At 53.7% G+C, this 22,427-nt stretch overlaps 1 protein-coding gene across 1 annotated transcript in view; it reads right to left on the bottom strand.

Moving 5' to 3' along the window:
• The window catches only part of HS3ST3A1 (heparan sulfate-glucosamine 3-sulfotransferase 3A1), a 40,281-nt gene extending 23,471 nt beyond the window's left edge, over positions 1-16,810 (bottom strand). The window contains exon 1 of the mRNA XM_075044871.1: positions 16,079-16,810. Within this exon, the coding sequence (XP_074900972.1) occupies positions 16,079-16,650 (572 nt within the window). The 5' untranslated portion in view covers positions 16,651-16,810. The remainder of the gene's footprint in view (positions 1-16,078) is intronic.
• Positions 16,811-22,427: the final 5,617 nt, after the last annotated feature.

Here is a 22,427-nt window from a genome sequence, read left to right as displayed (position 1 = left end):
GGAGCTGATGTATGTGGTGTTAATGAATGAAATAATCAGTTTGGTAATAACTGGCATGTGTATTTGTCAAAAGGGAACCAGCAGGACATTAGCATTCTGCAGCCACCGAACCTTTATCTCCTGGGCTTGTGTTTGACAACCGCCCCCAGATAGTCCATGAATAAAATACAGAGTAGTACCCAGACATAATTAAACTGCCAATGTGGATGTACCTAAATGAACTTGATATCTTAATGACACTAGATAGCATGCGAATAATGAAGGTGGCATGAAAGGGATGTGCATAATGAACACAGACATCCCGGCTGTCGCTGAGGAGCTGCCCGTAGGGACCGTCCTCACCAACAGCAGCTCCCGGACCTCCTCGTTAGCACGCGGGGCATCGCCTGGCTCCCACGCCGTGCCGAGGGGACCCGTGCCGTGGCTCATCCGCAGTGGCGTTGAGGACAGAGTGCTGTTCCTGTGGGGGCAAGGGCTGGTGTCCTGCAGTGCTGGCCGGGCTGTGGTCATGGAGGATGGGGCTCTCAGACCTGCCTGCTGGCACATCTTACTCTCCCTCCTCTAGAAATCCCTCTTTTGCCCATCTCTCTGCACCTAATCCTCACCGGCCCTGCTGCATCTGTTCCTCCAGAGACCGCTGGCATGCTGTTGTACAGCGCAGATGTGATTTTAGGAACACTTAATATGATTAAATTAACAGAGATGTTCCTTTTCTATTTTTTTTCAGCATGGAGATTGTTTTCCAGGGGAGAAGCCATTCCTTGGGGACAGGTTGCTCAGAGGAGCCTGGCTGCTGGATGGGTAACACATCCTGAGAAAACTCACGTGCAGAGCCACAGCCTCCCCCATCCCCATCACCCACGGACGTCAAGGCAGATGCGTCCTCTCCCAGCACCCCTGGGTGCACTCCTCCCTCCAGACAGGCTGGACACCCCTGACAGCCATCCCAGCTTTCCCTACAAAGCTGCTCTGCTGTTTTGCTGCCACTCACGGGCGTTTGCTCCTGAAAGGCAGGTTTCAGCCTCCTCCTTCAGGGAGGCACCACACTGGGTTCACACGCCACACCGCTCAGAAGGTAATTGCCACTTATTGCTCTAATGGCTCCAATTTTAGCAGCAAATGAGCGATGTACAGTAAGTATCAGTCTTATTAAAGAAATAATAATGGGAAACTAAAGCACGCGCTACAGGAAAGGAACACTCCCCCATTACACGGGATACAGCCATGCTGGCATTTGACAGCAGCAGAGTCGCTGCCTGCTACTGATATAACTCCAATATATTTGAATACAATAAGTTCAACGCGTAGGAAAGCAACCGGCTCAATATGGCTCGGCTTGCTCCGTAATGACTGAATCGACTGATGGCTCAGAAACTGCTGCAAAGCTAGCATGGGAAATGTGAACTGGAACAGGTCCTATCTCCGTCTAAAAAGGAGATAAGGAAAAATGCTTAATGAAATGAAAAAAGTACAGCAGGTTTGGGAGAAAACATCTTAAAACCCAGCAGACAACACAGCCTAGACCACCACAGGGAGAGCCAACGCAGAGAGCAACCCGCCGGAGGTAGCACAGCAAGTCGTGATGCAGGATGGAGTATTGAGATGGGTTAAAAAACGTGACTCCTGCTTGGGCCAGAAAAAGGGAAAAGGTGGCACGGGTGTAGTCCAGCCTGCCCAGGGAGGTGACGGGAGGAACCTGGGCACATGCTCACCACCAATGTCTTGAGCAATGACAGTCACCATTAGAAAGAGGCAGCCAAAGAGCTCTGGGTCCCCACCAGGTGAAACCTTCAACTTACTGCACTCTGCCCATTTACCCCCACTGAATATTTGGCCCTGACTACCAATTATTTAACCATTGCTTTCCTTCCCAGGAAAGACATCCCTGTGGTGCACCCTCATTAGACAGTAATGGTGATTTCATTAGATTAAATAACTCCAATGATCCCCAGAGACCAACAGCACTTTAAACACAGAGCCTCGGAGTTAGAATTACTGTTATTTAACATTGATTAGATTACAAGGCAAATCCAATTCTTCCCCTAAACATATGATGGCTATGATTTGCCTAGCGGGAGATGTTAAGGACGGCATTCCTGGAAATCTGTGCTGAGAGGGGGGATTGTGCCTGAGTCAGCAATGTTGGGGTCACCCACGGGCTTGTGCCTGAAAGTTCTTCTGCAGAGAGCGTGAATGGGGCTCAGGGGTCTCCCCATAATCCCTGCCCTCGCTTTGCTCCAAAGCCGAGGGGTCATGTGGACCTGTATCTGCCGTGCCTTATCGCTCCCTCCAGCAGGAATATCACCAGGAAATAATTGGGCCTCTTGACCCATGGCCCTGCCACGGCTGAGGCCGTTAATCACTCCTCAAAGCTCCCTCCCGGCCCTTTCCCCATCCCGGGAGCCCCATGGCCCGCAGCTCCCAGCAAGGGACGTGCCTCTTGGCTGCAGCTCTGCCCATCACCGGTCTGCCCGGGTCTCTCCCTTCCCCTCATTCCCAGGATCCCATGGGAATCTTTTTTATGGCTCTGGGGACCTAAGGGCTTGGAGTGGTCTGGGAAAAGTTGGTCAGGGCAGGAAAGGGACCATCTCAGGGCTCCACTCCTAAGCACGGGGGTGCAGTAAGTGCCCCCTCCCAAGGACAGAGCAGGGACGGGATGGCCTTCAGTGCATGGTGCACTTCCCTTCCAAGCCCTTTCCTAGCATATGCCATGCATTTAACACCTGGCTTAGGAGATCAGCCAGGACAGAGCTTCCTTGAGATCTCTTTGCTGATGCATCTTTGGGAAGCCAACAGCAACTCCTAAATGTATTCCCCACATTGGGCAAAGCCACCTGCAGATCCAGAGATGCTGGGCAACTCCAGCAGCTGCAGGGAGGCAAGAGCACAGCCTGCTCAGACAGACTCCTGTGACAGCAGGCTCAGCTGCTGGTGCAAAACTCACTCGTCTGATATAGCTGGCTTTATACTGAAGATGTGCAAGGAAAAGGGAAGGCTCCAGGAATAGCTGGTTCCCAGCAACCAAGGTAACCGCGAAGGTGACCATGAGCAGAGGCCAGACCCATCAGGGCACCCATCCCAGGCTGACCGTGGGATATTCAGCAGAAACTCCCAGGGATGGAGGGGACCTGTGTCCTCATCCATGCCAAAACACCCAGTGGGCTCCAGTCTGGGTCCAGACTCCTCCACCCCACTCACCCTTGGCTGTCCCAGAGGGGTGATGGCCAAGAAAGCCCCTGGGAGCGGCCAGAGCTGAGCATGGCTCTGCAGGTCACCCAGGCTTGGGCTCCTTCATTAGGAGCAGGCTTACACCAGCTTTTACAACGCTGCTCAACTGGGCCAACAAACCCAAGTCCTGCCTTCAGGGCTTTAATAAAATCCAGAGTCACTCATAATTTTAAGCCAGATTTACTCCAGAGGAAACACACCCAAATTCCTTCTTCGCCTCTGCAGTCACCACCCTGACGCCTTTCCTCTCTACCTTCCCAGGGCTGTAATGTGACTGGGCCCAGGCAGCTTCTGAGCGAGAGCAGGGCTGGGGGCATTGCTCTGGGGTGAGAGCCGAGAAAGCAGCAGTAGCATGTGCTGGGGACATGCTTATATTGTCCAAAAATAAATAATAATTTAAAAATCTAGTGCTGCAACAGCATATTTCTCATGTAGCAAAGAATCCAGAGGTACACTAGGAAACCAGAAGTTTTATGTCTAGCCTGGGAAGGCTGGTGGATCCCGATGGATAAATCAAGCTCATGGCTTCAACTCTTAGCTGCTGCAAGAAACTGCCTGCCATGCTGGTGCCCTGCTCCGGTAGCTGGGGAGGTGAGCTGCTGCCCTGCCGCACAGCCCGGCAGAGGCATGCGGTGATGAGGAAGCATCGATTTCTTCCTCCCACCTCTGTTTTGGGGCAGACTGGAAGGGAGGGCAATGAATGCTTGATTTTACTGTCGCGAAGCCCCTTGAATAGCTGGGCTGCAGGGATGGCAGTGCCAGAAATAGGGACACATCCAGGCATCAGCTGCAACCCAACATTTCGCTGTCACTTGGCCAAACAACTCAACTGCAATTAGGAAGCAACGAGCAGATGAAGCTGTAAAACTCAGCCCCCTTGAAACCCGCCGCTCTCAGCTTGGCTCGCCGACCCTGCCGCATCGCGCCGCAGTGGCAGCGGGTCCCCGCGATGTGACTGAGGGCCGCGACCCCCCGCGCAGGCAGGGCAGAGCTCAGCCTGTCCAAGTGCCAAACCGAGTGGCTCCGGCACCTCGGTGAGCTTTGCTGCTGGGGCTGACCCTGACCTGTGGCACTGGAGCCGGTCAAACTCAATTAAATGCTGTGCACTGCATCTGGGTCAGGCCGTGAAGTCCTTCCCCCCGTTTTGGCCCCTTTGGAGGCTCCCGGGCTAACCGCTTGTGTGTCCTACTAAATTCTTTTTTCCTGAGGCTCTTCCAGAGGATTTACTGCTGCTGGAAGGGAGGGCGGCAGAGCCAGGAGCAAGCAGGCGAAGCGGCATCATGACTCGTTACGAAGGCAGCTCTGGGGGCTGAGCGCCTCTGCCCCAAAGCCCCCCTAGGTACAGCTTTAGCAATGACTGTAGTATTTTATGAGTGAGCTCATCAGCATAACCCCATCTCACAGATGGGGAAACTGAGGCACGGAACAGAACAGGCCCCTGCTCACCACCACCCAGCCACGCTGAGTGTGTCCCAAAGCCTCCTCGCTGCCCTGGACACAACCCAAGAGACATGCAGCGCACATCATCTGTGCGGTGGCAATGCCCACACCATCCCCAGGAGCTCAGCTCTCCTATTGCCGCAGGTGCACAACAAAATCCCATCTCCTGCCCTAAGGAGGGTCCAGCCTAAGCCAGACCCTGCTACACTTGGGAACCGCAAGGTGCGAACCGGCCACCTTAGCTCAAACAAGGAGCAGCAGCAGCCAGACAAGAAACGCCTTGGTGTTTGGTGCGAGGCATTTAATGTCCGGGCTTTCATACCTTCACCTCTGTGCTACGAAATGGAGAGACCGCTCCTGGCAAGCTGGCATTGCTGACCTTCTTGGAAAGACGAGTGTTGGCAGAAAGTTTTCCTTCCAGCAGCCCCAGCACGCAGCTCTGCGCTCCCCCTCCCCTGCTCCCCAGGACGATGCTTCTCCCTTTGCTACGTGACCTCCTGCCGCGGGAAGCGGGACCCGGCGATGCAGCTCTCTCTGCCGCGTCTCTCCTGGGGCACATATCACCTTCCAGCCATCCAAACCCATGGATGGGCTGGTTATTTTGTGCTTGCACAGAAACCTCCGGCAGCCCTTTAAACCCAGGCAGGTTTGCACGGGCAGGGGAGCAGGGCTCATGCCCTCCATCCAGGCAGCAAAACTCGCTAGCAGGCAGGCAGAAATGAAGAGCCGGGGCAGCAGTCGGACCTTAAACAACTCCAAACATTTGCAAAAGCAAACATCAGTCCCAACAGGGCTGCAGCATCTCAGCCCATGGGGCCAGGTCACTGCCAGCCCCTGCCTGCTGCTGCTGCACAGAGGGAGCAGCCTCGGGTACCTTAGAAGCGCATAAATCCGAAAGGATGCTTCAGAAAGTTCAGCCATGCTTACCCAGCTCTTACTAGCCTGTAGGGGATAAATGATACCTTTCTTTTTTTTCTCTGCATCTGGTATGAACTAACACAGTTACACACACATCCAGGCTCTTCAGCAGGCGTTCGATGGTCATTTGTACTGAAATGACCCAGACCGTGGGTGCGAAGTGCAATGCTCTCTTCTCTGCTGTCAGCCACCAGCCATTCAATGCCAACCAGAAAAATTCATCCCCTCTCAGAAAGTGTATTTCTAACCAAAGAACACCAATCATATTTTCCCCACCGATAACAGTTATGGGAAGATGAGCCTCCCTGTGCCAGCAGCAGAAGCAAACCCCTGGGTCCCCAGCCGAGGCTTGGGGACTCCCTCAGCTGGACTTTGCTTCTGGTCCCTCATGCTTAACAGCTCCTGATGCATCTTTCTTTGCTAAGCACTTCTGGAGCCCTTTTAGAGTCTTTTAGCCAAAAACCTTCCGCGGCAGCCAGTTTCACAATTTAATCTCACGCTGTTTGAAAAAGTCCCTTTTTCTGCTTCTTTCCAACCTGCTGCTGATAGTACTGATGGAGACATGAGAGGGACGGCTGCTGCCTTCTCAGCCACCCCATGAAATCTCCCCCTCAGCAGCTTCTGGACCCAGGCTGCATGAAGTCTTTAGCAGAGCTCAAGAGGTCCCTTCCTGGGAGAGTTCCAGAGCTCACAGCCACTTGATAAATACAGCACATGAGTTCAGGGGAGGAGGAAATGTAAGATGGACAGGGAGCACCCAAGGAGACAAAGACGCAACTAAGTGGACTTCCAGACATAGCCAACCCTGCGACAGCAGGAGAGCTGGAGGAGCGACAGCCCCCAGCCCAGAGGCAGGTGGAAAGGGCTTTCCCAGCGCGTGGTAAGCCAAGTCATCTCTAACACGTTGGCAGAGAAAGAAATCCAGTAACCCCCCATGAGCTAAGGCTGCAGAGAGAGCCGGTCACTGCTCCCGCTGCCCCTAATGCAGCCGGGCTGGGGAAAAGCGAGCACCAAGGCACCAGTGCATCCTTGTGCACACATGCCTGTGCTCAGCACCTTCCTCCTCCTCTTCCTCCCTGTGGCCCTGCCCTGCTGGGGAAGCTGGTTGGGACAGGGCACACAGGGCAGCCAGACGTTGGTGGAACCAACATGCCCAAGCCGGGTCTCACCAAGCCCTGCACAGGAGGCGGCTGAACCAGCTCTCGACCCCAAACCACGCTCCTGTCACCCAGCTCTGCAGGCAGTGAGATTTGGCTTTCAGTTTTTCCTTCTTTAGAGATGATGAAGGAGCTAACGCCCGTTGTCACACAGGTACAAGACTGATAAATACCAGGCAAACATTTATAGGCAAATATTAATATTCACACAGCATAGTTCAGCAGTGCAAGAGGGCAGGATTATCGTACAACATTAGCTTTATCCCTTGCCATGACACGCAGCTTTTGCGTAGAGAAAAACCCTAATCACCTTGCAGACCAGAAGAAAGACCACTTCCCAGCCATCAAAAGCCAACTGCCCCGAGCCCCGTGGTGGGTCTCTGCCAGCAGCACGGTGCCCACAGGTCTGTGGATGGGGAACGAAGACGACTGGAGCCAGCTGAAACCACAGAGTTAATTTTTAGAGGCAGAGACTAGAATTACCTGAGCTGGAACTTAGCCCGGACATGGGGACTAGTCCCCTCAACCCTTGTAAGAGGAGTCAGCGGAACTTTCCGTGACCTTCAGCAAGAGGAACAGGTTGAGGAGCAGAGCAGCACCGGGGGGGGACACAGCTGATGCCAAGGGAAGCTCAGCGCATGCTGAACCCCCATCGCCAATGCTTGTACCAGCCAGCCTCCCTTCCTACTACAATTAGAGGAGACCAACAGCAGCATGGAGCTAGATGCCAGGAGGTCCTAGGTGCTAATCTTGCTCTGCCAGAGGCTCTGGGTGCTTTTCTGCCTGTTTTCCCACTGGCAGAGGGGAACGTTCTCTGTTCCCCCCACACTGCTGATGGCCGTGGCACGGCACTAACCCAGGGACCGGCCGCCAGACCCGGGGGGGACGGCAGTGCCATGGCTCTGCCAACACCTCCTAACACAGCATGGTTTTGGAAAGTGAGAAACACCATGGCTGAGGCCGCTGACCCAGCATTTGTGTCTCAGAGGAGGGAGATCTCCCCCACTTCTGGCTTTGGCACATCATACAGCCTCCTCCCGCCGTCACCAGTTTTACCTATGCAAATCACAGCACATTAATGGCACAACACTAATTGCACCCAGGGTACCCCACTGCTCCCCCCATCCAGGCCTGGGGACCCCCCGCGAGCACAGGTCCAACAGGAGCAAGGGAAAGCCTTGCTGCATCGGGTGACCCAGGGTCCTCCCAAACACCTTTTTACTGAGGCTTAAAGCAAAACTTGGCAAGGCACAACCTGGAGTCCAGCAATGTTTGAGACCAAAGGGATTTAAGGAGCAAATTTCCAGTCAGGGAAAAGGACTCCGGAGCTGACAAAGTCCAGATCCAAAATGGGCAAAGCGGCATCTCCAGGTGGAATGTTGCCGGGGCTCGAAGCACATCAGCACCGTGGGGTCACTGATCCTGGAGCATGTTTTTGGGGGTCTCAGCCAAGCCAGGCCACCTCCTGGGGCTCTCTGCACAGCACTCCTCCTGGGCCATCACATCTCCTGCCTTCCACTCGCTAACCCTGTACCGGAGGGGTCAGGACACAGAGCTTCCCTCAGGTGGGAAATCCAGATGTTTTCTCTCTTGTTTTGCCCTAGGCTGGAACATGCCAACGCTTGGGAATTTCTCCCCCAAAAGGGCTTCCCAAACAGTCCAGACAGTACAAAAGTGCTTAAATAATGTTGAAAGATGTTGGTTTATGATACTTGACATCACAATACAATACCATGAAAGCAGAAATGAAATGTTAATGACAAAACACAACACTTCAGAGCCCAAGGATGCACACGTGAGCATACACACACACAAACCATCAGATAAACACGGAAGTCAAAACAATTGGATTTGATATTTTCCCATAAAAGGCTTCCCCAGAGAGCACAAGCTGCAGGAGGGAGCCCTTTTCCAACGGCGATGTCAGAACAAATCAGCCCGGCTTTTTTGAAATTTTCAGCAAAAAAAGATCCCACTAGAGAGAGATATAAATAAATAAATAAACAGCCAACTTCCCATCATGATGTTGCGCTTGAACACGAACATCTCTCACCAGGGGAAGGTGTGGGAAGGGAGGTTGTGGTCAGACCTGATCTGACTGCTCACATCCCAGTTTCCAGCCACTGGCTGCACCCAGGAACTGGAGCCGAGTGGTGTGGCCGGGGCAGGGGAGGCTGCTCCATCTCCGGCTAACAGCTGGGAGCCAGGCAGGGTCCCGCTGAAGCTGCTGTGCTGGCATCCATGATCTTCATGGCTTTGTGCAAGGAAGGTTGCCCGGATACCTGGAGTTGCCCACGTGGGATTTTCTCATGCAATGCTTGGGCACGGCTGCTCGACAGCGGGGAAAACAGCCACATGAGGTTTCCAAAGCTCCCCTGGGACAGCAATGGGAAGTTTCTCCTCTGTCTCCCACCAGAGATGTACCCGGCAGCAGCCTTGAGCCTGGGGGAGTTTGAGCAGGGATCTTTATATCTCTGCAACAGATGGTGTTGCAACAGAAAGAGCACGTTATGAATCTCCTCACTTCCAGGAAGCAAGAAGGATGGTCTTGCCATGCACGAAGGGAACCGGTGATTTCTTTTGCTGAAAGATTTCCTCCTGCAGCATCACATCATTTGATGAAAGAAACGCCAAGAATAATTCACTTCCTCGAGCAACTCTATTTATATTCTCACTGCGGGCACCATCCTGCTCACATACCCCCACCAGGGAGTCGCAAGGGCTCAGGAGGGTGCAGTTTGGAGGTTAACATGTTTAACTCCAAACCATGAAAACCTGTATTTCCCAGGAGGTGGGTTATGCAGGAGACAGGCAGAGACACTGGCCTCTGTCACGATCCCCGGGATGGCCCCGGTCCTACAGACCTTGCATGAACAGCCCCACTGACCCACACAGGGCTTTGTAATGGGGTAAGACCCCAGTATCCAACCCCAGCAACACAACCTTAACTGCAACCTAATCCACTTCCTTTCCAGAATACCTGCACATAATGAGAATTTGCAAAGATTTATGGCCACAACAACCACCCCTGCTCCCCCTTGCCAGCCTCTGCTGTTTCCCTGTGAAAGCAGTTTGGGTTACCTCGATATTCTCCAGGGAAAAGCATAATTAACAGCTCAGGAGTTTTAATGCCTGCGTCAGGGAAGGGGCTCGCAGCGGGTTTATTCTCAGGTTTTCTGATCACTTGTTGTTTGCTCCAAACTCTTTGGAAAGGCACCAGCTCTCTTCCCCCTCCCCAGACCTAACTGCTCTTATTATAGACTTCAAAAGGTCAGGATGAAATACTAGCTCAGCTGCAGTGAACAGACATATCGGTGGTGATGGTGTGACCAGAGCACGGCCCCGGACCCCAGACTCAACATAATTACTCCCAGGAGCCCCCCCCAATGGCAGCAAAGCCAATGGCAGGAGGACAGGCTACGTGCATAGGTGGGGATTTGCAAGATCTGACCTTAAAGGAGGACTAGTGGTTTAAGCGGGGTGAATCTGTTGCTTCTCTAAAGAGTATCACAATTTTTGCCATAAATGGGCTCTCGCGCCAGCCAGCTGGAGCTTTGCACTGCTTTTCACGAGACCCAGCTCTATGAATTTAACTGACAAAATCTTGGACAGTTGAGGCCATATTTTCAAGATTGCTCAGCACCAGCAGGCAGGGCCGGGGGAGCCCCAGTTTCCAAGCGCCCCAGGCCCAGGCAGAGCCGTGGGGTGGATGAGGAAGGTGCCAATGCTCTCAAGCCGCCCGCGCCCCAGGGACCGGGGCGTGAATCAGTACTGAAGATGAGGATGGGGTCTATTGACTTCTGAACCTCCCCAGTATCTCCCTGTGCAGACCGCAGGATCTGCCGAGAGAAGAGTCCAATAAAATCCTAAAGTACTTATTTTGATGCTTTCTAATGGGAATGGGGTTGACATCTTATACGCCAACTCAGGAGCTCACCCGATCATCAGGAACAGATACGAACCCTGGACATGAACTTCTTCATTAACAGAAAACAGAAGTGATACATATAGTTGCAAAATGCTTAAAAGAACCACCCAAAATAATAACGCTTTGGGGTTTATTTAAGGAGTAAGAGGAGAGCCCAGCCCCAGCTCTTTGCAGTTCAATCTTGTGAGGGGCGCGTGCCTGGACAGTGCCATTCCTGGACGGTGCCATCCCTCAGGTGTGCACGCTAGATGGCAGTCCTCCTCGCCACGAGAGGACAGTGAGCTGAAGCTGTGCCGAGGCTGCAGGACCTCTGCCAGCAGCTCTGGCAGGGTTCACCTGCTTTGGGTGTTAATTAACCCACAGCATAGCCCAGCAAGCTCAGACTCCATAGAGCACCTCATTTCTGCACTGGAGAGAAGTGCCACAGAGTCACAACCCTGCTGTCCTAGCCCTGCAGCACAGGGCAGTCACTTCTTCCCACTTTACAGATGGGCAAACTGACACACCAAGGCATCTCTCCAGCAGTAGGGTACCAACCTTCAAACTATTTCAAATCTTTACCGCAATGCCTTGGAGTATCCGAGTCCGGATCACGCACAAAGGCAGCGGCAAAGCACATGAGCAGCAGAACCAGTTACTGTCTTTTTACAACAGACTCAATGACCCCAGCCCTGATCTCATCGGCGTTTCCAACGCACTCCTTCTTGCCCTTTGCTCGTCCCCAGCACGGTGAGGTCCCTTCAACCACCCATAAACCCACCTCATCCTCCATCTCCAATGACTCCTTGACCAGGAGACCCACGCTGCCCAACCAACCAACAAAGTCTCCACTGTCTTTGCGCCTGTCTCAGCCTATATCCACCTGTTGTTTACAGTGAATTACCTGCACTTTGGGGCCAAGACCATCTTTTGTTCCCTTTTTATACAGCACCTGGCACCACGAACTCAATATGGGGAGGTATCTGATTACACAGCTAATAAATAAACAAGGACCTTGATCCTCTTCAGCATGTGGTTGTCCAAGCTGCAATTTCCAGAGAAACTGCTGCAGGCTGCGCTTGATGCTGTTAGTAATTCAGATGTGTTTGGGAGACGAGATGTTCCCAAGATGATGAGCAGGCGCTGCTAAACCAGACCTTCCTACAAGCAAGCGTGCACGCAGCAGGGAGCAGAAAACCCAAACGGGCTCAAACTTGATGTCCAACGGCACAACCCATGTTCTGGGCTGGGCACACCCTGAACACAGTCAAAGACCTGGTGTTTCTTGCAGAGGCTGCAAGGCTGGCTGAAGGAAGGTGAGGCAGAAGATCACTTTAAAGCAACTACTGCTACAGCATCTCCCTCCCGCAGAGGGTTTTGCAGCAAGGTCTTTCCTCCTGATGGCCGTCTGGTCCTGCTCCATCTTTCATGAATTGTACTCCCTCCCCTGAAGTCTCTCTCCCCGGCATCATCCACACAGTCCTGCCCCCAAAGCCTGTGCTCCCATCCTCACTTCCACGCTTACAAAGCGCTCCCGGACTGTGCTGCTGAATTACGGTGACCACAAAACCCCAGGGAACTCCAGACCATCCGTTGCTACAGGAGCAGCCCGACTCCTCCATCCCCAGGGCTCCGATTTCACCATCATTTGAGGCACAGAGCACGGGAAACGGCACAAGGTGGGATGCAGCTGCTCCCAGCTGCTGGAAGCACGTCCTCCCCCTAAACAAACCTCCTTTTCCTCCATCCCAGACTTCTTCAGCAACTGAGATGTTCTCTGTTCCCTTTGACTCGGAAACATCAGTGCTGCCTAGATTAGATAGAAGGAGGGGAAAAAAAAAAAAGCCTTGGAGAAAAATCCCAAGAGGACATTAATTAGGAGACAGAACTCCCCAGCTCTGGAAGCATTGGGGAGGAGTGATACTTAAACTCCCAACCTGACGGAGTAACTTTGAATCATCTTTCATCTTCCCCTGGATCGGGTGTAATCTAATGACATTAGCTTGGCTTCACTCTAGTGAAATTGGCATCGGTGCTATAGAGGCAGGGAGATTAAAACATATGAAATAAATGTTCCTGGGGTGACTGACAGTATAATGACATTCCAACAGGCAGCTCAATCAGCGCGAGACTAACAAAGGATTGGAGGGAACCAGCCAGACTCGCAATATCACCCGCAAATACAGATTTTCTTTTTTTTTAATCCAGACATTTTTTTTTTTTACTTGACTGGCTTAGCCCCTATTCTTTAGAGTTTTCCCCAGGCTGTATACAGCCGTATTCGGGGTGGGGGATGGCAGTTGAACTCTATTAAAACCCATGCTCACCTGCTATTGAACTCTGTTAGCTCAATAGCCTTGTTCAGGACTGGAGCGGAGATTTCTGTGCTGGGAAGTCAATGCGAGCATTGTGGGCTGCCCCCTCCCTCCTTTTGTCCCCATACGAAGAGAGGACTTGTAAATCCGAAACGGAGAAAGCTGCTTTTGGCACACAACTTCCCTTGATACTCAACCCACACACGAGCACACATGGAGGTGTCACACTTACCAAATTAAATCACTCAGATTGTTTTTTATAACACCAGCCTCTCGGTAGGACAGCTGCCTTCTTACACAGGCGCAGCTCAGGCTGTAAGAGCTGAGCAATTATTCCACTTGATTTAACGGACAGTGTTTTCGTGCATTCTGTGGCACCCCAGTAGGCGACAGGACTTTCGCGTGCCAAGCCCGTGCCTCGTGAGCCGTTGCCCTACAGGTACCACCATCTAACCGGCTGCTTCAGGAGCATCATCCTGCTGCTGCAGCCACAGCTCAGCCCCCTGTTCATCCCCCCTCACGCGGTCTAACAAGCAGCTGTTACCGGAGCTGCTCTTTTGTTTCCAGGAAGAACCGGGGTCCCCCTCGTGCCCGAGACCCCCGCAGCCACCCTGGCGTGGTCCTGGTGTGACATCCTTGTGACAGCCCACCTCTGGGCTCCAGTGACAACGGCATCGACCATCAGCCGCGAAGGCTGGGTGACTCTTCCCCGTTTGCAAGCCTGCGTCGCTGCAAACAGCCAAGAGCTTTTTGTTCCCTTGAACAGGGCGCTCGCTGCCCGCGCCGGCTTCCTCCGGGCGCTGAAAGCAAACCCAAGTGTTTATACCTTGTAATGATGCTGTTTAGTCTGACTGCTGGGAAACAGAAATGCACGTGAAACCTAAGCTTCTGATGCCAAAGATAAGAAATCAGGACCCCTGGCAAACATCTGGCGATTTCCCTGGCACCGAACCCTCATCAAAGATTACAGCAAACCCATGGAGAGAGACAGATATTTTTTTAAATGAGTATTTGTAACAGGCTGGTAACTGGTTACCAGTGGGCTGACACCGCAGCTCTGCCATCACGCCGGGACTCAGTGTGTTAGTAAAGATTACTCATACAAGCAAAGCCGGCAAGATTAGGTCTCAAAGGAATAATCCCATACAAAGAATTCACTGTACCTCAGCCTCCACAGGGCTAATAAAAAAAATAAAAAAAAAGGTGAAATTCAGTACATCAAATACCAGAACAAACAAACTGTAGCAATTAATGGGAGAGTTCATGTACCAAATGCTAAAACATAATGATTACACAAACAGCGTGCAGGGCAGCACCTCGAATGAGCAAGAGCTGCAAGATCAAGACCAAACCTCTGGAAAATTAAATCCTCTACACGCAGGACTGTACTATGCCCTAAATGCCTGTGGCTCCTCCTCTGTCTAGGTCTACACTCCTCACTCAGGCACCGTTTCCAGAAGTGGGTCTATCCCACTGCCATCTGCTCCTCAAGGCTTCGAGAGCATCTTTGATAAATGAGCTTTTCTGCATATCCACCATAAATTTCAGTAGGTGCCACCCCAAAGCCATGTGTTTATTTTTCAAAGTCAAGACTTGATTAAAGTTCTTGAGGGTTTTCAGATTCGTTTTTAATGTTTCCTTTCTGATACAGGGTCAGCATGTGGAAATTGGATAAGCGCACACTAAAAATATAATTCTGTAGACAGCTTCAGCCCACACGAAAGGAAATCTTTCTTCTCCGAGAACCCACACTCTGCTGCCTGCAAAAACTCGGCGTGTTTCTGACACTGGCGGATACACAAGGAAGCTCATCACTTCCACGTGTTAAGACTTTTACATAAACACTCGGACTGTCAGTACTATCCTACTCCACATTTCAGTACTGTCACTGCGAGCTGAGCCAAAATCATCCTCTCCTCTCTGCTAATAGCTGGGCTTAACACGAAAGTAAAACAAGCTCCGGGGGTACCCGAAATCTTCTCCTTTTTGCTTGTTCATTCAAGAAAGCCACAAACACAGACACACTCTGCAAAAAAGCAGTTTCGCCCCCACCCTAACCAATCCTTTCCATGGGAATCTGCCAGAAGACGCTCCTCTATTAACTTTAAAACACAGAAGGAAAACATCTAAACAACATTAATGAGAATCCAGCCCCTTGGCTTTAACGTTTACTGTCTCGTTTTAAAGGAGATGATACCTTTTATTTGGTTTAATGAAACACTAACTAATTGAAGGAAGAACCCCATCTACCTTTTTGCTCATTTCTTAGGCAAGGTGAGCGTGTGGGTTGCGCTCCTGGAGCTGACATACTTTGGGTTATCATTACCGGGCTGCTGAAACATTTCCACGGGAAATACGTTTTTTCTCCTCAGCGAATATAGGAAAGCTGCCTTTAACGGCTGCATCCCTGGGCTGGGAATTGCAGGAGGTGATCGTACGATGCTTTGCAAGGGGAGGCAGCCGGGGCTGTGGGGCGGCTCGGCTGGGAGTTAGGACGAGCCACAGGTTTTGCAAAGCTCCCCCCACCCCCCCGTGAAAAGCCGGGAGCAGCAAGATGTTGGGGGGACTGTGCTCCTCGGGGGAGGGTTTAGCTCTGTTTCAGCATCCCCACGCAGTCCCCAGGGCGACGGGGCACCCACTGTTCTTCCCACTGCCCCCCCACCTCCTCCGCAGGCAGCACCCCGGGCTGCGGAGGGGCACCCCCGGGGGGACCCTGCACCGGGGCAGGAGGGCTGGGGGATGCGCTGGGCAGCGGGGAGGGAGGAGGGGGGGGAGAGAGAAGGGCTGGGGGATTCGGGAGCAGGCACGGGAGAACGGGGAGGGGGGGGGAAGACCGCCTGGGGAACCGCGGAACGGAGAAGGGTGGCCGGGGGAAGCGAGGCTGGGGCGTGCGGGGAGGGAGAAGAGGATGGGCGGGGGGGTCTGGGGAGCGGGGCCGGGGCTTCGGGGGGCAGCGACGGGGCTTGGGGCCGCGGGAGGGGTCGGGGCAGCGGGGCCGGGGGTCGGCAGACGCGGGCGGGCGGGCGGCGGAGGGGCTCGGCGGCCAGCGGGGGGCACTGCCGGCTCGGCCACGGCCCCGGCCCCGCCGCCGCCCGGCCCGGCCCGTCCCGTACCTGTACCAGGCGAGTCCCCGCTCGTAGTTGCGGTCGAAGAAGTGGGGCTCGGCGCCGACGGCGCGGACGTCGGGGTGCACCCGCAGGAACTCCAGCAGCGCCCGCGTCCCCCCCTTCTTCACGCCGATGATGATGGCCTGCGGCAGCCGCTTGGTGCCCTCGCCCAGCAGCAGCGTCAGGGTGCCGGGCGTGCCCGCCGCGCTGCCCCCGCCGCCGCCCGAGCCGCCGGCCCGGCTCCCGCCGCCCCCGGCCGGCACCTCCTCGCCCGGCGCCGCCTCCTGCCGCCGCCGCCGCTGCTTGAGCCGCTGCAGCAGCCGCTTCCGCCGCGCCGCCGCCGCCTGCCAGGGGGGCAGCTCGGCCGAGCCCCCCAGGTACCCGCCGCCGCCGCCCTCCTCCTCCTCCGAGGCGGCGCCGGCGGCGATGATGGGTCCGGGCAGGGTCTGGCACCGGTCGGCCAGGCAGTAGAAGACGTAGAGGGACATGAGGAGGGAGCAGAGCATCACCAGGAACTTCTTGAAGATGCTGCGGGGCAGCGGCTCGGCGGCGGGGGCGGCCGCCGCGCTCACGGCCATGCTACCCCGAGGCGGCGGCCGGGCGCCCTGGCCATGCTCCGCGGCCGCCCCCCGGCGCGGCCCCTCCGCGCAGCGCTCAGCGGTGGCGGGGGGCTGCGCGCTGCCGCATCCCCAGCGCGGGGGCCACGCCGCGGCGGCGGCGGCGCTTCAGGGGGGCATCCCCCGCGGACGGGGCGGGGGGGGGGGGTGGGGAGGGAGAAGCCGCCTCCCCCGCTGCCGTTCCGAGGGAGGGGAGGGGGGTGCGAAGCGGTGCCGGCAGCCCCGCCGGTGCTGGGGGCTCCCACGTGCGGCGCCCGCCGCGGCAAACTTCGGCGGAGACATCGCCGGGCGCGGGGCGGAGCGGGGCGGGCCAGGCCGGCCAATGGCGCGGCGGGGGCGGGGGGCAGAGCCGCCCCCGGCCCGGCCCCGGCAGAGCCGAGGGGTGCGGGCGGCGGGGGGGGGCCACCCCCGGGAAACCGCTTCCGAGCCCCTTCGGGTGGAGCGGGGTGCGGGGGTGCCCGGGAGGCTGTTCTGGGGGGGGCGGGAGGGCCCCGGGAGGCTGTCCCGGGGGGTGCGGGGTGCCCGGGAGGCTGTCCCGGGGGGGGTAGAAGGATGCGGGGGTGCCCGGGAGGCTGTCCCGGGGGTGCGGGGATGCTCCGGGAGGCTGTCCCGGGGGGTAGAAGGATGCGGAGGTGCCCGGGAGGGTGTCCTGATGGGTGCGGGGGTGCCCCAGAGGCTGTCCCGGGTGGGGGGGTAGAAGGATGCGGGGGTGCCCGGGAGGCTGTCCCGGGGGGTGCGGGGATGTGCCGCAGGTCAGAGAGGGGACCTCGGTTCTCCACAGCTTTTCTCTGGATGCTGACTTACTTTCCAGCCGCCCGCTGGAGCTGCAGTAGGAAATCCACCCCGCCGCCCGCGGACAGGCTCATTTGTCAGCCGAACTCCGCAGGACTTTTCCGTTCAGCATGTGCAGCGTGGTGAGCCCGTGGTGTCCGTCTGACCGCACTGCGTCCACCTTTCTGTCCATCCACTCCAATTTTTGAACTACACCCACCCCCCCTGCCCATCCCTCTGGTACCTGAGCACAAATTCCTGATTTGCTTGACCATCATATCCACCCCTACATACACAAATACCTTTATGTGGAAGAACAGGCCCCCTTAAAACCAGTGCAACCACTGTCATGGGTGTAAAATGCACTCTCAGTATTACAGCCAACAGTTACGCTAAGCACTGTGCTGAATACAGCACAGAAAGACCTGAAATCAGACTTTTCCCTGCTCACTTCAACAAATTACTCCTAGGCTGGCTGCAGAATCTGGCCCACAGTTGGTAAGAAATATCTACAAATGCAACACGACATTGCTCTCAGAATTTGGTCTTCTCCTTTGAGAGTACATAAAATGTGGAAATAGCTATCAGCTTCATGCCTCGGCTGCCTGATTCTAAGGGCTTCATTATTTCATTGCCTGTGGGAATGCCCTTTTAATTTGAAATGTTTGTCATAGATTATAGAATTTTTAAACAAACTTGCACATGAAACACTTGACTTAGATCTTCTTTTTGTCCCTTCTGTTTGGTGTGGACCTAGCTGAGGAATTAAACTTCAACTACTTGGAAATAAAGCTGGTGTATCCACAAATTATTCAATGAAAAGGGGGGGGGGTGGTGGAAATTGCAATGAATAATAATCAGCCATCTGCAGAGCTGGCTGGCTAATAAAAGTGTGTTTCCAAATAGTAAACAGGCCAAAATTAATAACAAATGTTATTTGCAATGAATTATTCTATTAGATCTTCTCCCAACTTTATGACATTTTCCCTCTCTAAGCAAAGAAACTTATCTTGAATATATGGATTTCCAAATCCATACCCACCGCAGCTGCAACACAGCCAGATCACTTTATCTAAAATTAGTGAGCATAATTCCAACTCGGTATATTTGGTGACTTCAAGATACTGTAGCGTTTCAGGTATTTCAATGCTTCAACATGTAAGTAGATGCCTGGTGTGATTTACAAAAGGCTATAAGCAGGTTAGGCCCCTAACACCTCTAGGCAACTACTTACATCATTAGGAGCCTAAATGCCTTTATAAATCCAGGCTGTGATCCGCAGCTCATTGAAGTCAATGAAAAGACTTTGCTGACATCAATGGGCTTTGGAGTAGGCCCTGCAGAAGGAGCCCGATCAATGCAAAGTGGTTTGACTTCTTTATGCTGGTTATTATAATACTTTTTTTCTAGGCACTTAGAACAATGCTACATTTTCTATTTGAATAAATAGTCATTTCAAGCAGAGAAAACAAGAAAAGGGAAGTGAAATTGGTGTGAAAGAGTGCACAGGGATGATGTGTGTTTAATGCTGTGATCGTATCGCAGGACTCATGTTTGCTGCTTTTTTCCTGGAAATATTGGTGAGAATCTCAGCTCGCCTCTAAAAAGTCACTAGTTGCCTAGGGAAAATATGACCAGAGTCTATTTAAAAAGTTTCGGTGTCTAGAAAGCAATAAGCCAAATATATCTGTGTTTAAAACAGCCTTACGATATTTAAGGCAATCTTGTGATTTTTTTTCAGAACCTGACTCATCGTTTCTGCCTGCTGGGGCTGAAGGCACCGGTGGCTCCAGCAGCCAGCAATAGCTCTCTGAGAAGGAAGGTGTCTTACCTGGTAAAAAGGGCGATACAGGGAAATAAAAGAGTGAATAGTTTCACCCCTCTGTCCCCCATATTGCTGCAGATTCTGCTAGTACAGCTGCAAATATGAGATTCCATACAGGTTTATTAGCAGGCTGGTTTTGTCCTTATTTTTAGATAATTTCTCTCGGTGCAAAGACCATTTGGTGAACACTGTACTATAAAGCCAGAAAAATTGGGTGGCTGACGTCATGACATCCAGTTCTGAGAATTTACACCTCTTACCTGTTTTAGCCCTAATGCAAAAATAACCCTTCTCACGGATAACGTAGGGTTTTTTTAATGACATAGAGACTTGGAGCAAAAGGTGCTTTCTATTTTACTCAGCCTCTTACACAACTAACTTAACATTGCCAGTGCAGCCTCTTTCTTTTCCCCTTAAATTCCTGCCGCACTGATCGATCTAGGTATTTCAAAGCCTTTCCCTACACCCCATCCCAGACACCAGCGTGCCTTTCCCACAGCCTGGCAGCAGCGGGATGCCTTGGGGTGCCGGGATCCCCTGGGGTCCAGGGGAGCTCGGAGTGCCGTGGCAGGTGCGTGGGCATGCGATCACCCTCCCCGGTGGGCTGGCAGGGTAGAGGCGAGCGCAGCCACCCCAGCTCGAAGGGCTGCGCGTCGTGCCCGTGACTCATGGCTCCCTGGCACCGGCCCTGCTGCTGGCGTGGGCTCAGCCCGGGGATGGTCCTGGCAGGCTCTCCTCTGTCGGTCCTGTTTGCACTCGTTCCTTACCTTGCTCGGTCGTTCCTTTCTCCTTTCATCTATTTATTATTTTATTGCTTGCTTCCCTCCTGCCTCCCCCACACCGAGGAATGCTCCGCTCTGCAAGTCGTTTCTGGTGCTGTTTCTGAGAGCAAGCGGGGCTCTTCTCCCAGCACGGCTGGTGCCAAAATCCCGCTTCCACCACCAGCAGCAGCCCGTTAGCAAGGCTTCCTATTCCAAATGGGTTGTTTTGAGATACCCTTCTTTTGGGGTCCCTTCATGGGCCACCGAGAAAACAGACCTGCTTACCAGGAGAGCCCTTCAGCAAGCGAGTCTGCAAAGGCTTAAACTCAGCAACCCAAATCCTCTGTCGCTTTGGCAAACAAGAACTGAAGCCTTCGCTTCCACCATCTGAAATTTCCAGGTGCTCCAGTACAATCAGGAAAGTGGAAGGCTTCCAGCTCAGATGCCTCATGCATGCACAGCCTGCGCCAGCCCCACTGGGCCGCCTGTATTTTTTCCCCTTTCCCGGTGACCCGTAGCATAGATGGGATCAGGGGTTAAACTGGGAGTATGGTGGAAAAGGGACCGGGGAGCCCGAGGCTAGCACAGCTTAACAAGTGATTATAAGGTCTGAAGGCAAAGGGAACCGCTGCCTGTCAGGAAGCTGCTGCCGAAGAAAACATCCCATTGTACCCGGGAGATGGAGTATGGGACAGAGGAGAGAGAAACAGATTGATAACTGAGGGGCGATGTGACCCCGCATGGGCTCCTACAACAAAAGCCCCTTCATCTAAAATGAATAGGAACAATAGCTAATGGGGACAGGCCAGCACCAGCCGAGGATTTGAGAGCCCGAAGGAGAGGGAGGAGTCAATGGCGAGTCCTGTTTTACCCAAATCCTCTATTGATCTCGGTAATCTCCTGGGCTTTCCCCCCCTTGAAATCACACAGAAAGTTCAAGGACTTTTTGCCTTTGGATTGTAGGGACATGCATTGTCCTCGAGAGCCGGCGGGACGGGCAGGCAGTGAGGTGTGGCGTGCCGTGGGCTGGTGGGAAATGCCCAGGAGCGGGACGGAGGTGCCAGGGATGAGCTGCTGCTGTCACCTGGGCAGCCCTGGGATGTCCCCAGCCCCAGGGTGGCAGTGGTGGCAGGAGGACTGTGGCTGCTGGCCTCATCCCAGCACTCCCAGGGTCCCAGGAGGGTTCCGGCTCCACCGAGTTTTTTGGGGCAGAGCGTGGGTGGATGTACAGAGCCTGGTGCAGCAAGGTCCCAGCTGAACGTTCCTGTATTATTAAAAAAGGAACTGTGGTCTTTCTCTTATGGGATCTGCAGAGCCCTCGTTAAGTGCAGCGTGTGCCGAGGGTGTACAGGGCAGCGGCGGACCGAGGTGACCACTGGGAACAGGAACTGCATCCCCACGGAGCATCACCACGGGGGCTGAGCAGGTAGGGGCAGGTGCTGGAGATGTGTTGGAGAGCCGAGCAGCATCTCCAGTGATGGGGGTTTTGTTGAAAGGGTATCCTGAAATATTGAGCCATAGACACTAAAAATGTAGGGACAGGATTTTTCTTTTGGTTTTAATATTATTTTTTTTACTGGAAGGACAAGAGTATCCATAGGAAGTATCATATAGACCAGGAAAAAAAAAAAAAAGAAAAAAGTTTTGAGGGAGTATTTTCAGCCTTCACTCACTTAACCTGACAAAATTACTTGGCCTGTTGCAGAATATGCAGTGCCTGCACCCAAAAAACAAACACACCTGTGAGCAGAAAGTGGATGAAATCTTAGTCCTGCTTTGGCTGAGGCAGGAGGCAACGTATGTCTGTACCTGACATCTGGCCATGGCACTCTGTCCACCTTGTATCTGATACCTCCTGCCCAGCGGGGATGGAGAATAGGCCAACTTGATTAGAGAGCTGGCACAAGATGTGAGGACATCTGGGAGGCCTCGGATCAGGAGCATGAATTAATAAGAACCGGTAAGAGGAGGAGACTGAATGGGATTCAAAAAGTCCCGATGGGAGCTCAGGACTGCCAGACGCGGCTGCCCGGCTGCTGCAGGCAGGGTCCTGATTTCTGGACCTGCCCTTCCCAACGTGGCCATCGCGCTCAGGGTGATGCTTCTGCCATAAAGGAGAGGAGAGCATGGCCTGGACCAGGGCACTTTGTCATGCACAATATAATCTCGGGGGCAAAAGGGCTGACATTTAAATGATCTCTGTTTGTCCTTCCCTGAGATATACGGGCTGATGATTTATCTGGAGGGCCTCTGCAGCTCGTTAACGGCTCAGCCTCCCATGAAAGCAGCTGCATCAGTGTTTCCCAAAGACTGGAGTGGGCTACAAGACCCTCCAGGGCCAGCGGGACCGATCACGCCTCTCCCCGGTTTACTGAAGCCAA

This window comes from Buteo buteo, chromosome 13, assembly GCF_964188355.1.
Source record: "Buteo buteo chromosome 13, bButBut1.hap1.1, whole genome shotgun sequence".
NCBI classification, from domain to species: domain Eukaryota; kingdom Metazoa; phylum Chordata; class Aves; order Accipitriformes; family Accipitridae; genus Buteo; species Buteo buteo.
This window is presented reverse-complemented; position numbering and strand designations above follow the sequence as displayed.